Raw genomic sequence first — 24,474 nt, 5'->3', positions numbered from 1 at the left:
ACTTTGTGTATGCCATGGCAACAGCATGCACAAGGAACACATCTAGACCTCTACCACACGTACAGAAAGTCCTCATAACCATACAACAGTTCATGCGGGCAGTTGTGCCTGTGCAAAAAGCACACGCAATGTTGCATAAGAACCAGGACCTCCTCTGAGAAGACGGCAGGGGATGGGTTTGCCCTGCTGCCTCCGGCCAGCTCCCGGCGCTGCGAATGCCACAGGATGGCAGCATTTCCCTTCCCACCCGCCCCCATCTTCCCCAGGAAAGCAGCCTTCAGCTGGGGCACGTAGCTGCCGTCCCGCCCTCGAGTCTGAAAATTTCGACATACGATTTTATTAGCTTTAAGCTGAATTTCCTGACACGCTACGTTAAGGGAAGAGTTTTTCAGTTGCGCAAACAGTGTATGCCACTACCAAATTGTAGCTATTTAACGCAAGTGCCTCCAAAAGGCCTCACAAGAGGTAGGAAAAACGTCAAAAATGGGTTGAGGCTGCAGGAGGTCAGCCAGGGCGGGAAGACGAGCGTTACTGCGCACTCTCGGGCTCCTCTGGCACCTCTCATCAGAAGCTGAGAAATCACCTCGGAGGTAGACAGCTCTGAGGTCCGAGCAGGGCCTAAGCTTTTACATTTTTAATATTAAGCCCTATTTCTTAAAAACAACGAAGTACTAGAGCAAACTACTAAAGAGTACTATTGTTTCTACTCCACTCTCGTGAGACATTCCCCCCAGAGTTCTGCGTCCAGCTCTGGGGCCTCCAATATAAGAAAGACATGGACCTGTTGGAGCGAGTCCAGAGGAGGCCATGAAGATGATTCGAGGGCTGGAGCATCTCTCCTGTGAGAACAGGCTGAGAGAAGGCTCCAGGGAGACGTTATAGCAGCCTTCAGGTACCTAAAGGGGCCTACAAGAAAGCTGGAGAGGGACTGTTGACAAGGGCATGGAGCAATAGGACAAGGGGGAATGGCCTTAAGCTGAAGGCAGGTAGATTTAGATTAGATATTAGGAAGAAATTCTTTAGTGTGAGGGTGGTGAGGCACTGGAACAGGTTGCCCAGAGAGATTGTGGATGCCCCATCCCTGGAAGCATTCAAGGCCAGGTTGGATGGGGCTTTGGGCAACCGGGAGTTGGAACTAGATGGGCTTTAAGGTCCATTCCAACCCAAACCATCCTATGATTCTATGAAAAGGCGAATAAAGCCGCCCAACACACCGGGGGAGCGCGGACTAACCAGGCTCTCTGAGAGCCTTACCTCTTGCACGCGCCCGCCGCCATCCCAGTGCTTCCCGCCCCCAGCCCTCCCCACGCGCAACCGCACCCAGATCAGCACGTGCCCCTCAGGTTTGAATCCTATTGGGCGAGACAAGGAGGGGCGGGGTGCCGGGCGGCGGTCGCTCTATAAAAGGGAGCGAGGGGGGGGCATTCAGCCTTTTTTTCAGCGCAGCGGGCAGAGGTGAGTGTATGCTGCTGGAGGGGTGGGTAGACCGGCGGGCAGGCCGGGCCGCGCTGATGTCTCTTGACACGTGTTAGACTGCTGATATGCATGAAGCAAACCTACTACTGAGCGCCCAGGCTGCCGCCCACCCCGCGGGGCGGTTGCGGTGCCCCGCGTCTGTAACCTCCCCTTTTCCTTCCGTGTTTTGCAGGGTCCGCGTGGCGACCGGCGACGGCGGGCAGCGACCTGGCAAATAAAGCTGTGTGCACCGCCTGAACGTGTCCGGCTGGTTCTTGCGCGCGTGGCCGCCCGTTCCCCGCACTGCCTTTGACCCGGCGGGGTGCCCTGCCCGCGGCGCCGCTGGCCAAGCTGTAGTGCTAGAGCGAAACGCTTGTTCATAACTGGGGCTGCTCGGCCCGACCTGTGCGGCCCTTTTAAAAGCAAGTGACAGCTCGTCTCGGCGAGCCTTGCCAAGCGCGGGAACAAAATGGCGCCGCAGCCCGGCCGTGAGGCGGCGGCAGCTGCTGGTGCACAGGCGGTGCCTGCCCGGGAAGAGCTGGGCGGTGCACTGCTGTCCTTGCCGCCATGGGAGCCCCCGGCTCCGGTCCTGGGCCTGTTGTGATGGGAGAGGGCAGTAGCGGGGTGACACAGGATCCAGGTTACTCACACGCTGTCGTTTGATTCAGCGTGACTTTAACACAGCCTAGATCACTGCGCTGGTTTTCTAGGGTTCAGTTTTTAAAGGGGACTTGGAACAAGTGCAAAAGTCCTGGGATTCCTGTCTAGCTGTAAGGAGTACAGCACCTGGGTGAAGGTGGGAGGTAGCTATTGAGCAGGAGAAAAGCATCCAGTGTTGGGGTCCTTCATGCACACTGCAAAAGAGAATGTGAAACAAAATGGAAGTTTGACTCCAGTCATCTAAGCTGCAGCTATTTTAAAGTTACTTCATCTTTTCTATCTAATAGCTGTGCTTGTGCTGCAGTTATACAGGATGTTTTGTATACATAGAAATCTATACCCACACTGGTGACAGGATTGGATGTACAGGAGTAGTAGCTGAGTCTAGGAAGACTAAAAGAAGATGTTTAAGCTCAGAGGGTAGTACATGGCACCTGTTCTGTAGTTCCTGGTAATCCTTTCAAGGTTTTCACAGGCATAAAATGAAAAAAACATGGTTTTAAAATCATCATATACCACAACCAAGTACAACTCGGGTATAGGGTATATAAAAAAAATTTGAAAAGCACATTGCATGCTATGTCATCTTCGCAAGCTGCCTTTCTAATGAAGTTTTTGAAACAATTGCAGAAGATACAGAAATACATTTTAACTAAGTTTGACATGGGATAAATTTATTTAATAAAACGAAGCAAGCAGATTGTAGTTACCCACAGTTTATGAAGTGCAATATGACAATCTTGTGTAATAAGTCTAAATCTGTTTACACATTAGTGCATCTAGTCCTTTGACTTTAGTTATTGCACATAGAAATTAAATCATATAAAAGACCTGCGTACAAGACATGCAGACTTCATGAAAGGCAAATAATGCCTACATCATCAGAGCAAACCCCAGAATATACACAGCCTGGAATGGTCAAGGAGGAGTTCAGGTAACAAATATAACCTATTAATATTTCAATTAAAGGTAACCAAAATAGGTGTTCAAATATAGAATTAATTTTAAATATATTAAATGCTAGTTTTCTTTTATGTTTCAGGCAAGGTGCTGTTTAAAAAACCTTCAATATAATAGCTTCATTTAGAGATGGTAAATCATCAAGTTACACATGGAAATTTTGATTTACATCAAATGTGACAACACAACATACAAAAAAGTTCTTAAAAAATTACTTCTAAAAAAAAGCAAATCATGTTGTAAAAGGAGAGCCAAAACTCACCTTCTTTGTAAACTAAAACATTTTCTGACATCCATGAGCAGTTGGCAACACTGAGTATCAGAAAAATATTACATGTGTTAAATAGTGGATATGTAGTGTTTGAATATTGAATTTACTGCATACATTTAGTCTTGAATCATCATACCAGATAGAAATTAAAGGCAGCTTCCCCTCCCCCCTTAGTTTTGGCCATTAATTAGCAGAAACAGTCTTTAATTACATCACTATCAGCTTGAGTAAATGCAACACTTCAATTCCTATTCCACAAAATCCAAAGAACCAACACATGGGAGTCAAAACCTTTCAGTCACAGCTGTTTTCACAAACATCAAGCAATTTGAGGCCTGGAGTTGCACAGCTGTAACATGAGGATTTGGTCCCATGCTTTGCATGTAAACACAGTGCAATGGAAGAGACTCACAGCAACAAACTCCCCTGTAAGAAAAAACTTGGTGTGTTTCCTTGTAGCAAGAGGCTTTATACACAGTAGGGTAACTAAGTACTTCTGGTAATGTGCAGTATTAGACGTTTTACGTGTGTGCTCATGTCTTTATAAACATTCAGAATTAATCAGGAACCAAGGTGATTGTACCTCACTATAAGGCGGCTTGCTATGGTTTGGTCTCATGGCTTTACCAACTTTTTTCTCCTCGTTTACAAAAATCTGACAGTCCCACTTTCACTGATAGTTGGGTGTGTTTTATGGCTACTTGCTTCCCCCCCAAAAAAAAGCACAAGTTCTGTATGAAAAAAGTAATATGTATATACCACACTGAATCACAATATTACCTATACATCCAATTTACATTCTTTTATCCTGAAAGCATTTCATATTTCGATTGCTTGACACAAGCTATTGACTGCAGAAGTGAAAGAACATAAAACAGTTCATTCTACACCTCCAACTGCCTGAGAAAGAAAAATATTCTTCCAGTTTTATAAATTCATTCCTTATTTAGGATTTTTTTCCATTTGGCACGCAGTTCCTTTGCTGCCAAACAACCTTTCAATGCTTTAATGCACATTAAAATAGCATGAAAACAAGCTGAACAAAAAGTGTGTCAACAAGCTCCTTGATCTATTACAGTTAGGTTCCTCCTCTCTCCCCCAAAGAACAGGTCATCTTAGCCTCTGAGTTAAAATCCTGATGGCAGCCAGTACAAAAATAAATCAACTGCTTAATGGAACGAAACTTCATGTAGCTGAAGTACACAGGAACAATAACCAGGCAAGTGAGCACAAAGGTATGGTTATAGGCAGTCCTTGGGGGGGGGAAAAGTGGCACAAGTTAAGGATGAGAACTACAGCACAGTTTATAAAACCATGAGAATAACTTATAATACTGTAAACTGCAAGAGTCTTCACATGTCATGGTTGATCAGGGACCTCCGTGATCAGATCTTTAGGAGGGCACGTAGAAGAGCGGGGATCCATGGCTGAGTGCATTAAAGGAATATAAACATCATCCATGTTTGGCATGACAAAGATTTTCTGTGAAAAAAAAAAGCAATTACATCAAGTTACATTTCATATGCCACTTGAAACCTTAGTTTTCTGATTTGTTTAGTTAAAAAATGCAACAAATTCCCAGGTAAAAGGTTCTTGAGTTCAGCATTGCTTGAGTCAACACTTGTACTGAAACCATACAGTGTCCATTAACTGAAGGCATTTAGTTGTGTTACAGTTGTAGATGAAGCTCAGAAATACGAAGATCTCTGCACTTTCCATTAAATTAAAATAGCACTACAGGAAACATACCAACGTTTCTTAACTCTGATATTTTTAATGAAATAAGTGGGTTTGATTTCTGGTTGATTGTACAGGTTGGTGTCCAGAATGAATCTAGCCAGTGAACTGTTTTCCTATCCTACAAGTATTTGCAAATTTGGAGGGGTTTTTCCTATTTTTAAAATTATTTTAAAAATTTATTTTAAAGGAAGTAGTAACAGGACATCTTACTGCCTCATCTATTTTTAATTTTAGACAACAGTTTGGCCCTCTAACATCTAAGAACACCTAGGATCATGTTTTTATTTAAGTACTACAAATTCTGACATAATACCTATTTCAAAGAAATGGCATTTTCATCTCTAAAATCATTCTGACAAGTGCTAAACCAGACTTCCACCCAGGTTTACACATGGTCTTGAGACCATCACAGAAGTCAGCTTCAGCTTAGTTCTTAACATCCTTTCCACTGAACAGGAGCAGCGGAAGATACCAACTAGTCTTGAATGAAATAGGGGACATGCAAAAATTGAAAACCCCACCCCTCTAATAGACCAAAACTATCATTAATGAAATAAAAATGTAAAGGAAACACACCTGAAACTCTTGTTCTAGTTTCCTCTCTATCCAGTCAGTTACATGAACCAGAGTCACTTCTCTCTCACCGAGTTTTGGGCGAGCTTTTAACTCCAGGTAGGGAGGTCTTCGAAAGCCATACCTTGGGAGATACACATAACAGGTTGAATTACAAACACTCCAATGAAGCATATACTAAAATGTGTTAACCGTCAATGTTCTCTTAATAGCAGTTTCTACCTCATTTACAACTAGTTTGTATTGCAGCTCCTCCAGAACCCATTTCGGCTATGCTTTTACCTTTCTTTAGTTGCAATCCCTTAGCACACACCTGAAACATTGCCTAGTTCTGCAGCACGTTCCTCTTACCATATTCGGTCAGTAGGTGGAGGTGGAATGTTAATTACTAGTGTTCCTCTGCACTCTTGTACTTCAACTGTTAGCAGCAATGGAGTATTGGAGACCTCTTCAATTTTCTTCTTAATAAACTCAGTCTCCGTTGCTTTCTGAAAGTATTTTGACTTAGTAATTTTATCCACAATTCTCATGATCTTACTTGTCCGATGTCCTCCAACATACCTTTAGACAGAGAATAGAAAAAAAGTACATCAAGGTAATCTTCTAAAACCTGTTTTTTTGCTAAGACACCTATAGATTTCCTATTAAATCATTAAAGTTTTTGATATAAAAATTCTAAACAGATACATATTCGCATGTCCATGCAGTACCTACCAGAGCCTGCACAGAGCAGCCGTATTCTGTCAGCTACGGCTATCTGGCAGAAATTCTGTCCAGCCTGAACACTCCTTCCCAGATGGCATTGGAAATGCAACATTTTTAAAAATTGCAAATATGCTTACATCATTTATGCCAGCTTGCTGGCATAAGAAGCGACAACTTGTCTATCACCATTCCCACAAACTTGTCAAGACACCAATGCACCGAGACATACGCACATATCATCAGCGCAGAAGGCCCAACCATCTTGTCTAATCTATTTAACAGTGTCTCTCAAACAAAAAGATTTTCATTTTAAGGTATTATAGCATTTACAAGAAGTATAAAGATGTTGAAAAAGAAGAGGAAGACAATTTTGGCAGTGAGTGGAATGATATTCCAAAAACGGTTAACTACGCCTGCAAAGAGAGGCTACTTTTCCTGGCAATTGTGTCAGACTGCATCCTAACTTTTAAAACAGATGCTTTAAGGGCTGAATGTGTCTTTTCTCACTCCTATCCCATGTCAGAAATATACACTCTGAGAACAGCATATTTGGTATTTTCCACACACTATATTATACCTAATTGTGGCTCCTAATATTAGAGATAGCCCTGCTAAGGAAATTACACTTTCCTATCCTGAGGGGAAAAAAAAAAAAAAATTCATTCCTATACAGAATTTTCTCCTTAGCACAACATAAAACAGTAACATTCCTCAGTTGATATAAAAGAGGTGAATTCATTTCATGTTTTGGATTTTACATGAGCTGTATCTTTACCCAGAGAAAGTAGTTACTCTCTCATCAGCTTCTATAGTGGTAGCAACACAGATTTTTGATAGATGCAAGGAAATTCTTTCAGTATTTTACTTAATTTCTTTATTCACCCTCTTTGTTCTCTTATTAAAGAGTTCTTTATATGATCTATGTATTTTTAAAAGGTATGAAATGCATCTATTGAAATAATTCCAACAATTCTTCAGATAGTTTTCAAAAGAGTATAGGAGTAAAACTCTAAGGAAACTCCCTGGAACATTTTGAATATATCATGGAGTCTTTTGGTACATTGACTGTAAAATCACTGAGATGCATTCAGACATAGGAAACATTGTGATTGTCTGAGACATTTAAGGCTGACTACAGCTTTCTCATTGCATGGCATAATTTCAATCAGATGCATAAAGCAAAAAAATCAGAACAGCAGCCAAAACAAGGAATGACGTGGCAAAACTGATGTTAGGAAATTTTTTTTTTAATTCTTGCACAGCATCAGAGGGCAGTATTGCATAGCCCAGACACTTAAAGCCCTTCAAAAAAAAAAAAAAAAAAGGAAGGAAAAACCCAAAACACTGAACAAGAAAGCTAGGCTTGAATAATGGTTGTTTTCTTAAAGAAAAGAACACGCTGGAAATAAAGGATCAGCAGGATCAGCATGGGTGTAATGCTGTATACAAACAGAGTGTTTCAAGTTCACACAGAAAATCCTGTTCTTGGCTCTGCTACCAGGCAAGACATGCTGGGGAAGGTCCCCATAGGTTCGCTGGCCCAAAGACTTGGCTCTCTCTATAATCTAATAGTGAAGAAATTAGGAGGTGTCAAATGGAGCTCTGTACAGGTCACTGCAGAAGTGCTGTACAGTGAACAATGCTCCCAGCATGGTAAAACACTCAGCAGAGCAGCTTCCTTTCAATTTGTAGTACATGGCTTGATTGCTGCTCTTTGCCCTAGAAACGGGTGAATTGTGTTTGCTTAATTGCTTGGATATACTCACACTCTGACATCCTGTGTGACAATGAGCATTATGGGCTGGAACAAGGTATCAGTCATACTAAGTCTGGAGATGCAGGGGGGAGGAAAGGATTAACACTCACCCTTCTGCTCCAGGAGTCACCTGCTTCTCTCCTGCCAATTCAGGAGCATCATCCTCTTCTGAAGACCCAGCACTGGAGGATTCCTCATCACTGTCTGCAAGACAATACGCCCTCGGCCTGAAACTGAAACAGTGCAATTTCCAGGTCAAATGTAATATTCTTAAATAGCTATTTATTGTGTACAGCTTTGGCTGACATTGCATGTCTTTCCACTGGAGACTCTATAAAAAAGTGGTGGGGACATTTCAAACTCTAAGAGAACAAAACCAAAACCACTCTAACGCCAGTCTGTCAGAACTAGCTTCAAAACAAAAAGTTTGTTTTCTCCAGTGGAATGTAGTCTTGCATAAAAGAGGATGGCAAGGGAATGGCTAGTCTACATATTCACATCAAATGTGGAGATTATTCAAAATACATTTGAAAGCATCTCTGTTGCTGCTCATGGCTTTCCGTGAAAGTTGAGCTGTATGGAGGTTGGATAGGGTTTTTTTTGGTTTGTTTTTAAAACTCTGACAAAGGCATGCTTTTAAATTGAAAGGTAAGAACATGCGATTCTGTCTTGTACTAAAAGCAAACATAGGACTCCAACTCTTCACAGCACTTTTAACCCAAGTCAATAAATTCCATTGTGTCTACTCACACACACATGTAATTTTTACAGTGTAGACATACCTCCAGCAATGGTAACACATGCAAAGCACAAGAGAATCAGATCTTTGCCATCTCTCTCCAAAAGCAAATGCATAACACTCACACTGGCTGAGCGAACTTGTCTCAAACTAGCAATTCACCTTACTGTAGCTACAGTGTGTCATCACTTACCAATTTTGTGTAGGAAAAAAAGACAATTTTATTAACAGAAGCCTAACATAACCTTGGGAAGTAATATTTCTTAGATTTTTGCAGAGATACTTTTGTCCCATACAAATTTAGGCTATAATCTCCCTCTACTATGTTTGCTGGAAATATTCCTTTCCCTACTATATTTGTAGGGAAATTGACCTTCAGGCTTGTGAACTTTTAAGCTCCTCTAAAACACTGAATGATGTTTACAGAATTTAAGGTTTTGTTTTTTTCTGAAGAGATTCCAAGATGGAATAAGGCAAAGAATGTCACGGGGAGAAGGGGGGGAAGTGATAAAAATCAATCAAGTGCTGCTCTTAGGGTACAAAATATCACAGAGTAGTAACTAATTCCTGGACTTCAACTATGGAAGAATTTATGTACACAATCACAGAAAAAAATTCAAATCTTTTAAACCGATTAAAATTAGAGAAGGATACAGTGAATACACTTCAGTATTAACACATCTCTACCGAATGCAAGAGCTTGAAATAGTTACACAACCCAAGCTTCAAAAGCACATGGTTTTAGCCCTAGGGACTATACCCAGGACTATAATACTCTACAGCTTGTTCAGAATACAGTTTATAGCTGCATTTTCTTTCTTCTGTGTGCGTTCTTGGAAATTTATTTGAAGCATTTAATAACCTCACACAGGTCATGGACTAAGGCTACTGTCTGCTATTCTTTACGTAGAACAAACTGTTAGTTGCTGCATGAAGTCCTAACGTAAAAGGACAGTTCAGGTACAGCTCACAATGCACAACACTCCTTCCTAACTGCCTATTTAAGAACTGGAGCAGTAATCCCATGACCTCTGAGTGTAGAGAGAAGAATTTGCTACCCAGGCTATGGAATCAGAATCGTAAACCTCTTCTTACCCAGAGATGCATTTTGTACCTGCAGAAGCAGCACACCAAAGTGAACCACCTCCCTGAGGACTTAGGCAGCGGTGGATGGTTCACGTCACTGGCCCAAATAGCAATGCTGGAGCTGTTCTTCAGAGAGGAGTTCATGGGGTTTGGTCAGATTCAAACTACATGTTTTCTGCCTGGGTGTGACCTCTCTTCACTTTCCTGTGCACGTCGTACCGCCCCGTTCAAAGCACGCCCAGTGCATTCTCAAGGCTCTCGAAGGTGTCACTTTCTTATAAGAAGGTGTTTTATTTGCGTACGTAGTGAGTAGCCCCCTGAAGTGCCCCCACAAGCACGCGCCGACTGGCTAAGACCACAAGATTTCCTTGCATTAAACAAAGCAACAATAAATAAGCTTGAGCAAAATTTCAGGGGATCTCTGCGTACAATGGACCATTTGTATGACACAAACATTGGCAGAAAACCACTTTGGAGCTACAGTATTGTTCCTGAGCAGATTGCACAGTATTTTATGAATTGCCATTTGTCAGTTTGTTTTTACATGATACAATATAGCAAAAAGAAGTGATGGGGTAAGAAACTGTGCTAAGTTTGGGTTAGCCTGCCTGCATTTGCCTAATCTCCGGTATGGTAGAACCTACTACTGTAATAATTTTATAAAACTGGCAATTAAATAGTTTTCTTTAGAGCTGCATTTTCCTGAGAGTGCATGCAAGACAGCATTATCAAACTGTATAATGGCACACTTCTATTTCAAACAGCAATGCAGCAGCAACGATAGAATGGACTGCAACACTGAACCGTTTGTCTCGCTTTACACTGACCATATCCAAGGACAGTTACAACTCAGTGTTGTTTCCCCCACCCTCCTCTCTCTGGATGAGTAGATGCCTTTCTTACATGAGTTTGTGGGTACCACATCTCAAGAGGTGGTTTGTTCTAGGCTCTTGAGGGATAAAAATGAGCGTAAGCAACCAACACGCATCACTTGCGGACAATACGATTGTGGATGCAAGCACATGCAGAACAGTTTGATTTGTCAGAGCAATTGTCAACTGATAATTAAAAAAACCAGTAAAATTAACTAACACAATGGAAAGCATAGATGAGAATCGAACTGTTCTATACTTCTCAGAGTCTTTAATTTGTTTGTTTATAATATCATTGTATTTAAGGGAAAAAAACCCCAAACCACCAACAACCAAGCAACCAAAAAACCTCACTCAAACTAGAACACATTAGACTGCACTTTAGGTAGAGCTGGCATGATACCTGGACCTGAGCATTTGAAACATCCCAGCCACATGTGGGGAGCACCACAGTTAATGGTTATACCTTCGAGTAATTTGTTGCTTAGCTACAGACATTTACATTTGCGTTGCTGGGGGCCTATTGCTCAGCTAGAATCAAGCTGATTTTTAAATATGAAATCAATGCGTTCACCAATTATTTCTGAAGCCGTTCTTGCAGTGGACACATATAAAAATATACAGGGAAAATCCTGAAGGGATGAGGAAGAAAAGCAAGAATTTGTACAGACATTTCCTTTTCTATTTCCCATTTTTTGGGTGGATGAGATTAAAGGGATTTTTCAAAAATCACACTTACCAATTATTCTGATGTAAATTCAGAAATATTTATTTCAAGCAGTGACAACAAGAATCTAGGTCGATTTTAAATCCTCTGAATTTCTACCAGTGTATGAGATCATGCAGCCATAAGTGTTTTCACATTTATTTTCTTGTCATGACTGCACTGTAATCTAGTGCTGCTGTAAGTATTACTTCAAGATATCTCAGAATAAATGGTCAGGGCTAAGGCATGAAAGACCACAACATTTTATTCATATCTAAGCAAATGGCCAGATTTAGAGAATATTTTCTTGATTTGTTGGCAGTGGTTGTACATTAAATCAGAGATCACCTACTCCTCAGGGACTGCAGATTTCTTAAGTAAAAAGAATACAGCACAAAGAGAATCAACACTCCACAGCTGACGGGAGGGATATTTGACAGGTATCACTCACCAGGTTACTACAAATGGACAGATTGATGAAATTCAAACATCATCAAAAAAATGAGAAGGAAAGCACAAATAAAAATTAGGTAAGTTACAGCACGTGTGTTTTCTGAGTAGTTCATCTATAAGGCATTGCACTTAGACATAGCAGGTAAATGGGATATGAGGAAAACTGGAGACTAAAGCAGGAGTGTGATTATTCCCATGATGCAATAAAGCTATTGAAAAAAAATCTTTACATAACAATTACAGCCTGTTTATGTTCCACAGTTGTTTAGTATTACATGGCTTACAACTGCAGCTGTTCCATGCTGTGGTAGCATGTTACATGTGTCTACCTCCAACATTCAAGTCTTACTGGCTAAGACCCCAAAACAAGCATAAACCAAAATTTTAGTCACAGAACCTTTTAAAATTTACTAAAATATGTATATAAAAATGATTGTACTACAAAAGCCTTTTATTAAGGCAATTATCAATGGTATAATCAAACATTAAAGTTACACAGAAAGGCCAAATTCTACACTCACACGTGTGCAACCCCAACTCCTTTCAATCCGTTGCAGAGCCAGAGCTGCACATACGCAAAGAAAATGTCACTTTTTCACTATGAAAGCTCTCGCTTGATTCTACCATTATAATACCTTACCCTTCTCTGCCGATCTCTCCAACTTTAAGCGCTTCACCAAGTGGCTCTTTACCAAGTTTAGTCAAGTTCATCTTGGTCTCTAGGGTCATTAGAAAAGATCCATTGTAGGACATTTCCAAATCAACCCAAAGTCCTAAAAAATTAACAACAAAACCAAAAAGATGTCACTTCAAGAACAGTCACAATCACTTATTCATGTCAAGCCAAAACTCATTTTAAAAAAGTCTATACATCACACTTTTTCCAAAGAGAAAACTACTGTTTTGTCAACCAATTATGTCATTAATTCACAAATAATTAAAAGCTTAAAGCAAGTTTTCTGTTTCATTGAGCTTATGGAACAAAGTTGAATGTTCAGATGTTAATCAAAGCCCCGCTGAAAGACAGATCAGTGAGTACAGCTAATGATCTAAAAAAGGACTGTGATTTACGCACACCTAAACTGCTTAAGAGATCTGAATCAAGATAAAGAAAAATAGAATACAATCAGGGATTCACTTCAAAACTATTTACAGTACCACTCCAAGCCAACCAGCAATAGGGACACTCCTCTATATGACTTACACTGTCCACATGAAGCAAAACTTGAAATCCCAGAGTAATATTGCTTGTCACACATCACAACCTGCAGACTCTTGCTTTTGACAACCATGTGTCGAAGAAATACGAAAAGGTTCGCTCAGTACCTCAGCTACAGGCATTCTTCTTATGGCTCACAGCAAACAGGGTCATTACTTAGAACAATGCTAGACATGTAGTATTAAGTTAAATCCTATTGTCTAGGCAGACTATTCGCTTGTCACAATCACCAAAATAATTGTCTTGGGAATAATTGCAAGATTAGGTCCTGTTTCTTAAGTGACACCCTGCAGTCCAACCGATTAAAAAAAGCCATAGGGTATTTGTGATTCAGAGATTAGAAATCAGATGCCACTAAGCATAGATTATGCATCTTCCTTTTCCAGACATTGCATCTGCACACAATGTGTCCTACCAGTATCTGGCACATCAGCCACTAATGCATTCTACTTTTATTTACTTAGTCGGATGCAATTAATTGTAACTACTCTTTGGGTTTGATTGATCTAGAAGACACACTTTTTCAGTTAAAGAACAACTGTTTTCTTTTCTGCAAAAACCTATCAGAAGAATGGCATTGTCCCAAATCCCACCCATTTATACTGGCAGAAATACACATGGCTCCCAAAGACCAGGTTAGCGATACACTACGAGATCACATGTTGGAAGCAGTACTGAAAGCAAGCTGCTTCTATACTAACCCAAATTATTCTTTTCTATCGTACAGTTTTTCTAATGCTGTTCTAAAACCACATGAACTCAAACACAAGCTTATATAGATTTTTCCTCTTTACAGTAATGACGTGGCAGTAAGATCATCAGAAACATGAAAACAGCAAAACAGACCTTTTGGATAACCAATGAGTCAGCATGCTTCAAATGTCTATACCATTTTAACAGTAGATCAAATTAAGCAAAGGATGCCATTAGAGAGAGGGAAAAATCCTTCTGGCCAGAAAACATTCATACACATTTTCTTGAGGGAAAAAGGAAGGTTGGGGAGGGAGAAGGGGTGAAGAATTGGGCAGATGGTACAATTTATTCAGAGTTATCTGGTTCCATAGCCTTGACAGAAGTATAGTAAATACTACAGCATATGCTGTCACCCAAACAGGACTGTATTAACAGAAACAAGATTTTTTTTACTTAACTTTGTCTGTTAACAAATTTAGTTACTTAGAGGAGCTATGTAACAAAAAAAATTATTTTCCTTGTAATCAAGCACTGATAAAAAAGTATGGATGAAACAAAGCACATCACAATTAGTTACTGCATTTTAAAGCCTCACAAAAGACTATGACTATGTCACTAAGACAAGTGACTGATTGTCTTAAACACTTTAAAAAAATAAATTCTTAAAAGTGTTTGTTCTGGATATTGGCCTGAAGTTTTAGGATTTTTTTTTCCATGTGCAGTTTATTCATAGGTCAACTTTCCAACAAATACATTTATCCTTATGAAAACAAGCATTTCCAGTTATCGTCCCCTTATTTATGTCCTTGTAAGTACAATAGCAAAACCAGTTATTTCAGTAATTATTCACTGCAAGCTCTTAAAAACTCAGATGCTAAGAATTCACATGTCATTTGACAATATGAAAGAAGTTACAAGGACTACAAATTTTACCATAAATGTTTGCTTGTCACAGTGTAACTGAAGGAGTTACTTGTTCTCACTGCTGCTGTCGGCAATTAATTGAAGCCAAGCGCTCAGCAGTCTCCTAAATCCCATCTCATGACTTAAAACTACAGTCTTTGGTTACTACTAAAGTCATGAGAACAGAGAAAGGAATTCAAAAAATGTTTCAATCGAGGCAAAGGGAAACACTCTGACAAGAACCCCAAAGCATAAGTTCACTTAAAAAGAAACCACGAAACCACTTGGCAAGCATCACACATGTAACAATTTTAAAGAGTTTTCACGTTGTTTTCTGTAACTCAAAATTTCTACCAATGGTGAAGCCGCTTTGCTACTGGAAACACTGGAGGATGTCGTAAGTATTGTGGAGAACCCGCTGTCCCACACGGGAAGCATACGACAAGAAGCAGCGATATGTTTTAGTTCCCTGAATACTGATTGCACATGAGCTTATTCCATCCACTCCATTTTTATTTCTCTTAAAAGACAGTTTTTGTTCCTCATGACAACAAACCAATTTGATCTTCAAACATGCTTTTTTTAATAAAGCTCATTGGAAAACATACTTTCAAGAAGTTGAGAGCTAAGTACCCAGTGTTTTATAGATAAGGCTTTTCCCCAAAGAGTTGCAAGTCTCAATTGAGATAAGGCAAACAATAGCATGTGGATGCAACAGGCGGCATTAGTTAACATCTGATGTATGTCCAAGAGAATTTTAATAATTCCCCAAAGTCTGTTTTCTTCACACTTTCATGAGAGAAAGGTTAGAGCTTACTAACCTTCTTGTGCTTTTAGTCAGTGATTTGAGTGGCATAATGTTTTTAATATTAGTGATAAAGTTTGTTTATTTCCTCCTAAATTTCATGCATCTGGTATTCTTGCAAAGGTCTGATGGTAACTGTTCATCTGAGTTAGAGAAGAGCACTGCAGTAAGAGTGGCAGACAAATGAGTCTTACATCAAAACTACAGTTAAATAGACCTTAAAAAGACCAGGTCCAAACTATATAATATGAGCAAAGATGAAACCTAAATTGCTTCTAAGCAGAAATTGGCTTGTTATCTAATCCTGTGCACAGCTGAATTCTATCACAATTTCTCCATCCTGGGGAACCACTGTTGCTTGACCTTTAAGAACAGCGAGCACCACTGAGATCTTGAAGAGACAAACCACCCCAGTGAACAGAACCCCCCCTCAAACCCACCGAGTTCAGCACAGCAATCCCCTCCAGCCAGCACTGCAAGAAAGGACACGGTACTAAATACCCCATGCTCTGAGAAGATGCTACATAAAGAAACACGATGGTCTGCTCCTCACTTAGAAACACTGTGCACAGGAGAGCTAGTGAAGATTGATCCTGTTAGGATTTCCAGCTCGTTATCTGTTCAAACTTCGTTCCGTCCATATTTGTTGTTATTGTTCCAAATATGCTACTGAGACTTGCTGCTGTTTAGCTCGTTGCTGGCCTGTAATTTAGACCCTCTCCAGAGGCTCTTAACACTCTTAACAAGTATTGCAAATTCATTAAATTCCTACCATCTGACTACCAGTTTATTGGTCTTAGCACCATCTAGAAATTATTTTGATATCGTCACCTAAGAGTTGAAAGAGCAGTTTAAAACAAAAATATGTTGTTTGTCATGCAATCCATAGCTGCGCCACAACAGGTCCTCCAAGGAAATATTTCCCTTTAGACCAGTTAGAAACTTCTCCACCTTGAGTTAAATAATTCTCTTTCAATTCTCCAGCCCAGTGTAACAATATGGTAAAGGACTGAACAGAGTGACAGGAAACAAGAAACCCTTAATAAAAGAAATAATTTTAAATTAAACACTGCTCTGAGCACATGCCTTAGACAAAAGATGGCATATACCTCTCCTCAGCACATAGAACAAATATTTTTGAAGCTAAAACACATTAACCCAAGTTTGTCTTTTTTTGAAACTACTTAAGTGACAAGAGTATCTTCAAATATACTCCTGTGACCATATGCAAGCCAGAAAGAACAGAAAAGAAAACAAACAGTTCTGATTCATAAAGCAGCAATTTGAAAGTGATTCAGCTTAAAAAAAAATCCATATTTAATATTAAGGACATAAAGTGCTGTTGTATTTTGAAGTTTCTTTTCAAAGCAAGATTGTATTCTTGTTTTCTGAGTCATTATAACTGTATTTTCTGAATCACTGTTTTCAGAACAGGGAACTTCTCTTGAAGAGAGTCAAATCTGTTTTCTGCTATGGTACAGAATCAGATCTGTCTTGAGGGAATGTGCATTGCTCTGTAGTCCATGACAGAGTATCAGATACAGGTCTGTATCTCTGCTGCACACAAATTTTAGTTTAGTTCAGTAATTATTTCCAATGGAAAGACATGATCATATTTCCACATCTGTAGAATTATGTTTATAACAAGCCTGATGCTACTACTATTGGAGATGCAGACCACTCAGTATCTCCTCAGAATAAGCTCTTATTAAGTGTACCTTCCTCTGATTAAAACACTCACAAGATAAACAGATCAAAATTCTGTTCTCCACAGGTACAAAGGCATGAACCTGGCAAAACCAGAAAAGGAAGCGTATATTTTACCTCTGTGATCAACAGAGGGTTTGAAGGCTTGAAGGATCTTCGGCACTGCTATCCCCATGTCAAGCTCAGTTAGAGTTAGTTCATTCATGAAGTACGGCAGCTAAAAGAACAGAATGTAAAAATCAAGTCCATGTTATGGAAGTAAACACCATTGTTTCCTGAGAGAAGAAAGATCATTAAACTTAAGGAATGGATTGAGCTGAAAAGCCACCAGTGAAAGAACACAAATACAATTACACAAATTTCTTTCAATTCTAGGATTTTGCAGTTATGAGTTTCAAAATAATATTTTAGGGAGAAATTCAGCATCTGAACTTGGAATGCTTTTTAAAACTATGCTGAAGTTCAGATGTTGACCTTAAGCCTCCAGCATGCTTTTTAGTCAAAGCATGTAAAAAGCTCAAGAATGAAGTGTAAATCCTATTTTACTGTGAATAAAAACAAAGACTTCTTTGCATTTTAAATTCAGTCATATATTTTATAGTTAGTTGCAGTTACATCAACGTCTCAGCTATTTTTATCTTTGGTAAATTCTTTCATAGCACATTAGGTTTTAAATCTGTATCATAATTTTAGTATAATAGAGGTACAGAATCACAATGATTTGGGTATCTCTTTACTGTAAGTATTTCTAATTGATAGAAATTCTATCTCCTGTAAGCAGACAGTGCTTTAACCTATCAAAAATACATCCATCCCCCATTCCCAGTCTTTCCACTTAAACTGTTTCCAATGAGATGTTTGGGTACCCTGCTGTCACAATTGTGGAAACAGCCAAGGCAGAATTAGGTTACTGCTTATTTCCCAAAGCACAAGCAACACTATCTCACAGCTGGTGCTGGCAGCTAAATTTCAGAGCTTTTGTCAGCAAGACATCTTCCTTTGCCTTTAGGATCAGGCAAACTCCTCCCCAAACATCAGGAGCTAAAGAGCTCTGTGATTAACTGCTGCTGTTCAGAAGTTACAGAATGCAAAGGGAAGACCCAGAAGTCATTCAAAAGCATCACTCCTCCCCTCCCCCTTTGAACTTATGCAGTTGATGCACAATTATATCCCATCACCCCACAGAAAGCCCTGCCCTGACTGTTACCCCCAGTGACCTCTCCTGCCAGCAGTGTATGTCTGAAGTTAACAGGAGCACATCAGAATTGTGGTTCCCTGATCTCCTCCATCTTAAAGGCAATCTACTATTTCCCAAAGCAGATTTCATAACTTATAAGCAGTTCTTTTTATCCCTAAAGTAAATACAATACTACTACTTTTTCAATAAAAACTTCACAGACACAAATAGTCAATCCAGTTGTAGTACTGAAACAGCAAAGTTAAGATGTTGAGACCCTATGTGAAATGGATAGCAAAGCCGAACCAGAACTCTACACCACATTTATTTACTTGTCTTTTAGATACAAGTGTGAAAAAAGTGTTTCTTCCACTGTTTTAAAACTCAAAAACTATGTGGTTGTTTTCCTCAATAAGGAACGTGTAGTGCAAGTCTCCAGACTAGTTACCTTTATTTTGCTAAGTTTCATTTGGATCTTCTTTGACACTAGATCAGACCAATACTTTTCTCCTAAAAAATCCCAAAATATTCTTCCAAGTAAAGCATTCACCCAGGCCTCCTGTTCTTCTTCTTCAGCTTCCACATGGGCATCTGGTAACTGAAAACACAGAGCAGGTTATTCAGCTCTATAAATTCTATAAACTATGGTCAGAAAAAGCCTCATTTACACTGGGAAGTTCAGCGTTATAGCCCTGGTTAGCTAACACTAAATGCTCAGCACATATACCAGCTTTACAAGCACATCAGCTGGCCTGACATGAGCTTGCTTGTCATCATCGTGACATGTAACAGAGTGAATGAGACCACATAGACAGAGATTCACCTAGGGCAATGAAATGAGAAAGCTGTATGTAGTTTAACCTCTGGCAGAAAAAACAGATAAGCCCAGAGTGGGCAGACTTAGAAATGTGTCTGTAGTAGAGACGCTCGCTCTCCCCAGTAGGATCTAGAAGAACAGCTACTCTACTCTTGTTTTATCAAAAAATAGGAAAGCAAGACCCCATCTTACATCCTTAAATCCAGCTCAGAAACATGACAAATAGATGATAAACAAATGCAATACAAGGAAACACATTCTTCCTTCCAGCGTTTGTATATAGGATTCAGGAAACCATATTGTTCCTTCTGCTGCACTAAAGGTTTTGTTTACAGTCCAAGAGGATTACGTCTAGGTCACAAAACACTTGGAGATATATATTTAGGTGTTGCATCACTGACTATAGACATGAAAGCAAAGGCAGTTGAAATAATTTTGGGTGTGTACATGCTATCCTGTATTTCATTAAACCCAGGAGGTTTCCGTGAAGGAAAGACAACATACTTAACATCTCTCAACTGCCTGCAATGAAAGGAAAATTTGCCTTTCATTATTACAGGCAGAAATCCTGAAGCGAGAAGAAAAGCAGTGCTTTCTAAGAGGAGTCAGGTAGACGCTACAGTTCTGAGCATCGTTTCTTGGCAATGACTGCTCCCGATGGCTGCAGCCTCATGCAGGCAGATTTGCTGGGTTAGTAGCTTCTGCTGTGATGCAAGTTTCCTGCCAGCACTGTTGATCTATTTATAGAATGATTTCTGACGTGCCAGATTCAGCAGCAAATTCATCATTGCTTCAGGGGTTGTCGAGGGCTAGAATATCTTTTTTCCTGGGGGAACACAAGATGTGTTTATTCGTATGCTACACCATGGCCTCTTACTCCTTTCTGGACATTGTATGAAAGTCTGGCAACAAAGATGCATGACATGAATTACATCTTTTAGATGAACAGTGATCGTACTTAACATTAAGGATCCATTTATTAAGAGTGTCGTACTTTTAACATTAAGGTTCTGTTTATTAAGAGTGATTCAAATGCAGTCCAAGAGGCCAAAGACATTGCTCACTATTACACTGCTATGTTTTACACAATACTAACACATCAGCCATTTAGTATTGCTTTAAAAGACATTTAAAAAATGAAAACCATACGATTTATCCATCCATGCCTTATGTCTTTGAGCAAGACCGTCCAAATCAAGCTGTAGTCTATACAAGAGCCAATTCCACTTCTGTCCCCCCAACAACCCAAGCAGCAGGTATATTGCAGGAAAAAGCATCCCACTGCCAAAGCCACAGCCAGAGACCATCCGATGCATACTAACAGCAAATTCCTAACCCTATTCATGGCAACAGGGCCAGGACAGCATTCTTGAGAACTGGAGAGGTTAAGCACCGTTTGAAACATGCAACAGAAAAACAGTTCTCAGGTCCAGGACAAAAAGCACTGCTTCACGTGACCCAGAGTGCATGAGGAAACCCAAATGTGAGGCTGAAAACAGATTTTACAGTGTAATTATCTGCACTGAAAAACTCCTACGAAGGTCATCCAACTTATATTTCTGTTATATGACAATTCTGTCCCAATCAGGTGTTTGGATGCACTCAGGAATGGTAGGCAGCCTTTAACTCCTCCCCAATCAGCAGAAATTGAAGATCTATTTTACTACTAAGTACTAAAAATTCCACTTGAATTGTTTCAACAAGCCAGGACCTTCAAAATATGCTTTTAGTTCAATCTACATTAGAATATACATAGAAAAATGTAACTTTTTACTACTATTGGGAAGTGAAGGTTGTGGAGTTCTGTTTGTTTTCATCTTAAGCATAAGATAATTTCTTTTGGGACCAATGGTTTGTAGGACAGACCTGTGCATTCCTAATGAAGAAAATCTACAGCCATATTGCCTTCAGCTGTACAATCTTTTAGGTACAAGACACTGCAAAAGCCAGAAAAAACACAGATGTTCTTGGGAGATAAGAAATCAAACTAGATCAATGAAAAACTTGTGTGTTACATTAAGAAGAAATTGTGGTCAACACGGAACTGGCAAGTGTCAAAGCCCCCACTGACTTTACAAAAAGTTTAGGTCCAACTTGTAGTTGGAAAATAATTTTTCTTTCTACAAAACTAATTTTTAAAGTAGTAGTTAACAACATAAATGTATCGCCACCTCTGATGCGTCTTTTGGGGGAAAAGCATTACCTTTTTCACAGCTGTAGGGCTGCTATCTGCACTGAGGACCGGACTACCTGAAGGGCTTTTCTTTTCATGTGGAACACACTTTGCCATGTAAATACTGTAGTCCAGAAGCATTTTCTGCCGCACGTTGCCAGCCAGATCCTTGTGCTTTGGCTGGGATGCAATTTCTTCTGCACTTCCCTTGCTGCTGCTTCGGCTGTGCGTAAGAACTCCAGATTGACTATCGGTTCTACTGTGTGTTGGCAATATCCCTAAATTAAAAGGAATAATACCTGTTTAACAGAAAAGGAACCTGACAGTCAAATAGTAGAGCGTATGATCAAACACTTAAAGGAACAAAATTAGCTCGCAGATACAATTTATTCTGAAAAAAAACACCAGAGTAGTGCTTTCTCATTTTGAAAGGTAAAAGTAAATTCCACTACTATGGGCTTAGGCGGTCCTAAACCCAAATTAGTCAATATTTGGTATGATTCAGTACTCAGCAGGATGTGGGACTAGAAAACTCAGCTGATCAATAGCATATTTGAATATGGACACTCATATATGTATAACATGTGTCAGAATTCCCAACAGCCCTGCTGGGGAACGCCTAAAAGTCAGGTGATTAAAATGTACCTATAACTAAACTTTTTTTTTTAATTTAATTATAGGCTGTTACAATTAAAAGGACTGTCAAAAGCATGTAACTATTAGAATTTTAATTAGCCATTAATTTTGCATTTGCATTTCAAGAAGTTATGTGCCAGAAATAATGACGTTAACCAATTTTTAAAAAATTTCTCAGATAATAAAGACAGAAAAGCATGAGTCATTCAGACTTAAAATTGTATCAGAGGATGGTTTTAAATTAGTATTTCAAACATTTGATCAATGCTGTAGGCTAACATATTTGTTGGTTCAGACATATGTATTAGTACAGGACTTCTTATTTAACACAAAAGTGTGTGTGCTTGTGACATTAACCCATGAGAAAGCTCTTTAGTCTTTACAGGAAACTGGAGTGTAAGGAAGGATGGAGGAGGAAGAACAGGTAATAAGAGAACTGAGTCTAATACTGCAAATATCGACATCAGATCTAACAGTACAGAGAGGAAAAGAAAAAACCTGATTGAACAATTCATCCTAACAAAAATGACAGGAGTTGTTACAGTCACTGAAAAATAGTGTATTCACATAAAACAGTCTAAAAATAGTAGGAATAGTTGAGGGCATACAGCCAAGTGAGGAAGAGGCAGGGTGCAAAGGTGGGAATGAGAGGCCAAGATAAGGAGCAGAAGAGCGTCTTTAGTATTATTTGTCTGTAAAGATCACTATGGCACCACAGTTGTTGTAACTACCACTGGAAAATATAAAACTTTGGTTTGTTTCTTTTAATAAATGCTTTTACTAGAATGTGAAATGTGAATACCTGGCTTGCTCCCACATAAACTGGATGGCTTCTTTGCTTCTGACTTCAGCTTGGATGCGAGAAGGAACCTTCTGAACCATTCCTCCTTCTCCCTGCCTGTCCTTCCAAAGAGATAAAGCACTTGATCTTTTTGGCTAGCGTACTTTGCTCCATCCTGAGATTTCTTGGATTCTTCATTGTTCAAGTCCACTTTTTCAGCAGATAACTTTTCCTCTGTATTCTCTTTATCAGTCTGGGCCTTAGCCATAAAGTCATCCTGTCTAGCAAGTTCAATGCAAATAGGGTACTTCTTATTCCAAATCCGTTTTCGTGCCAGGCTCTTAGGAACCAGGGAAATCTGAAGGATAAATGAAAGGGTTAAAAATTAACTTATTTTTCAGTTCTATCTTCTATGTTTCTGTAGTCACATAAAAAACATACGAACATGAGAGATACAGATCCTACACTGCATCTGCTGGGTTTAACTGATTCAACTTATAGCTGGTTGATGTCCAATGAACTGCTGTCACTAGGTCTTTGGTGAGCCATAGCCTTGGAATTAAAACAAGGACGATGCAAGTAGCTTAGACTTCTACAATCATGTGGAGAAAACTCAGTTTTCATTTAAAAGATCTTATTTTCATAGTTATGCAGGGAGAAAAAAAACAAACCAAAAACAAAACCCCACACCAAACACCACCCCCTCTTCCCCCAAAAAAACCCCACCAAAAACAAACCACAAGAACCTTATTCCTGTGACCATGGGGTAGGTAATGAGAATCTAAACTGAATTTTAAAACTCAACTTTTCAGGCCCACCTCATGAAATTGAATGTTTGAAGTCACATCAAGTATGTAAGAATCAAAGAATAAAAGTGATTTTATTCCTTTATTTATAAATTATATTCTAAATTCAGTATGTTCAGAGAGAATTGAGACAATACAAGTGATGAGAAGAGTAATAAGAGTTAAAAATTCTAATCTAGGGGCTGAACTTACCCACATTCTCCAAAATCTGTGGGTAAACACCTTGGAGAATAGCCATAATTTGCTTATTCAGGGCACCCAGCATTTTTACAACCAAGTGGGGGTGGGAGGAGGGGAAGTACTGGAAATTTTTCTAAGATATCATGGAGAACAATTGTCAGTCAAGTGCTCTTGCAGCATGTGATAGCTTTGCTTGTTTGTCTTCATTATGGGAAAACAAACCTGCGATAGGCAGGGATCTAAATGTTTGCTTTATCTTTTCACCATCTTCCTTGAATGGAAAGCAGAGCTGACAGAAAGCTCCTTTCCCATACTGACTCAGGGAAACGAAGGGAGGTTTTCCTCACTGTCGCCCTGGTCCCTCTCTTCTTCTAACTCCCACAGTCAATTGAAGCATAGTTTCCTCCTACAGCTGTACTGCCAAAGCCCTCTATTGATGCAGCACATTAAAAAAAAATCAATTTTTTTTTTATAATGGAGTATTGACGTATTGCTTAATACGTATTAATGCCAATGGAGTCAACTTCACATGGCAACTCTTCACAGATTTGAGGGAGGCAAATAACACGTAGGAAAACTGTCCCAGCATTACTCTTGATGC

The 24,474-nt window shown here is 39.5% G+C and overlaps 1 protein-coding gene, 1 long non-coding RNA gene and 2 other non-coding genes across 8 annotated transcripts in view; 3 read left to right on the top strand and 1 right to left on the bottom strand.

Moving 5' to 3' along the window:
- Positions 1 to 360: 360 nt before the first annotated feature.
- On the top strand, positions 361 to 4,057 carry LOC129214764 (uncharacterized). The gene is made up of 2 exons (XR_008579804.1): positions 361 to 892; positions 1,649 to 4,057. It is a non-coding gene; the product is annotated as an uncharacterized LOC129214764 (long non-coding RNA).
- LOC129214854 (small nucleolar RNA SNORD104) lies at positions 1,506 to 1,568 on the top strand. Its single transcript, XR_008579833.1, has one exon. It is a non-coding gene; the product is annotated as a small nucleolar RNA SNORD104 (small nucleolar RNA).
- LOC129214856 (small nucleolar RNA SNORA76) lies at positions 1,756 to 1,890 on the top strand. Its single transcript, XR_008579835.1, has one exon. It is a non-coding gene; the product is annotated as a small nucleolar RNA SNORA76 (small nucleolar RNA).
- TEX2 (testis expressed 2) overlaps positions 2,769 to 24,474 on the bottom strand; it is a 56,284-nt gene continuing 34,578 nt past the window's right edge. For 4 of the 5 annotated variants that reach the window (XM_054846897.1, XM_054846899.1, XM_054846901.1 and 1 more), the window contains 9 exons: positions 22,909 to 23,245; positions 21,501 to 21,769; positions 18,929 to 19,078; positions 17,421 to 17,520; positions 12,617 to 12,749; positions 8,231 to 8,353; positions 6,011 to 6,220; positions 5,663 to 5,783; positions 2,769 to 4,828 (listed from right to left, as the gene is read on the bottom strand). In XM_054846897.1, coding sequence (XP_054702872.1) covers positions 4,706 to 4,828; positions 5,663 to 5,783; positions 6,011 to 6,220; positions 8,231 to 8,353; positions 12,617 to 12,749; positions 17,421 to 17,520; positions 18,929 to 19,078; positions 21,501 to 21,769; positions 22,909 to 23,245 — 1,566 coding nt within the window. In that variant the 3' untranslated portion in view covers positions 2,769 to 4,705. The remainder of the gene's footprint in view (positions 4,829 to 5,662; positions 5,784 to 6,010; positions 6,221 to 8,230; positions 8,354 to 12,616; positions 12,750 to 17,420; positions 17,521 to 18,928; positions 19,079 to 21,500; positions 21,770 to 22,908; positions 23,246 to 24,474) is intronic. The other variant, XM_054846902.1, reaches the window with a different exon arrangement.

Source organism: Grus americana, chromosome 18, assembly GCF_028858705.1.
Source record: "Grus americana isolate bGruAme1 chromosome 18, bGruAme1.mat, whole genome shotgun sequence".
In the NCBI taxonomy this organism is placed as follows: Eukaryota; Metazoa; Chordata; class Aves; order Gruiformes; family Gruidae; genus Grus; species Grus americana.
Note: the sequence above shows the minus strand (reverse complement) of the source record. Positions and strands in the feature narration are given on the sequence as shown.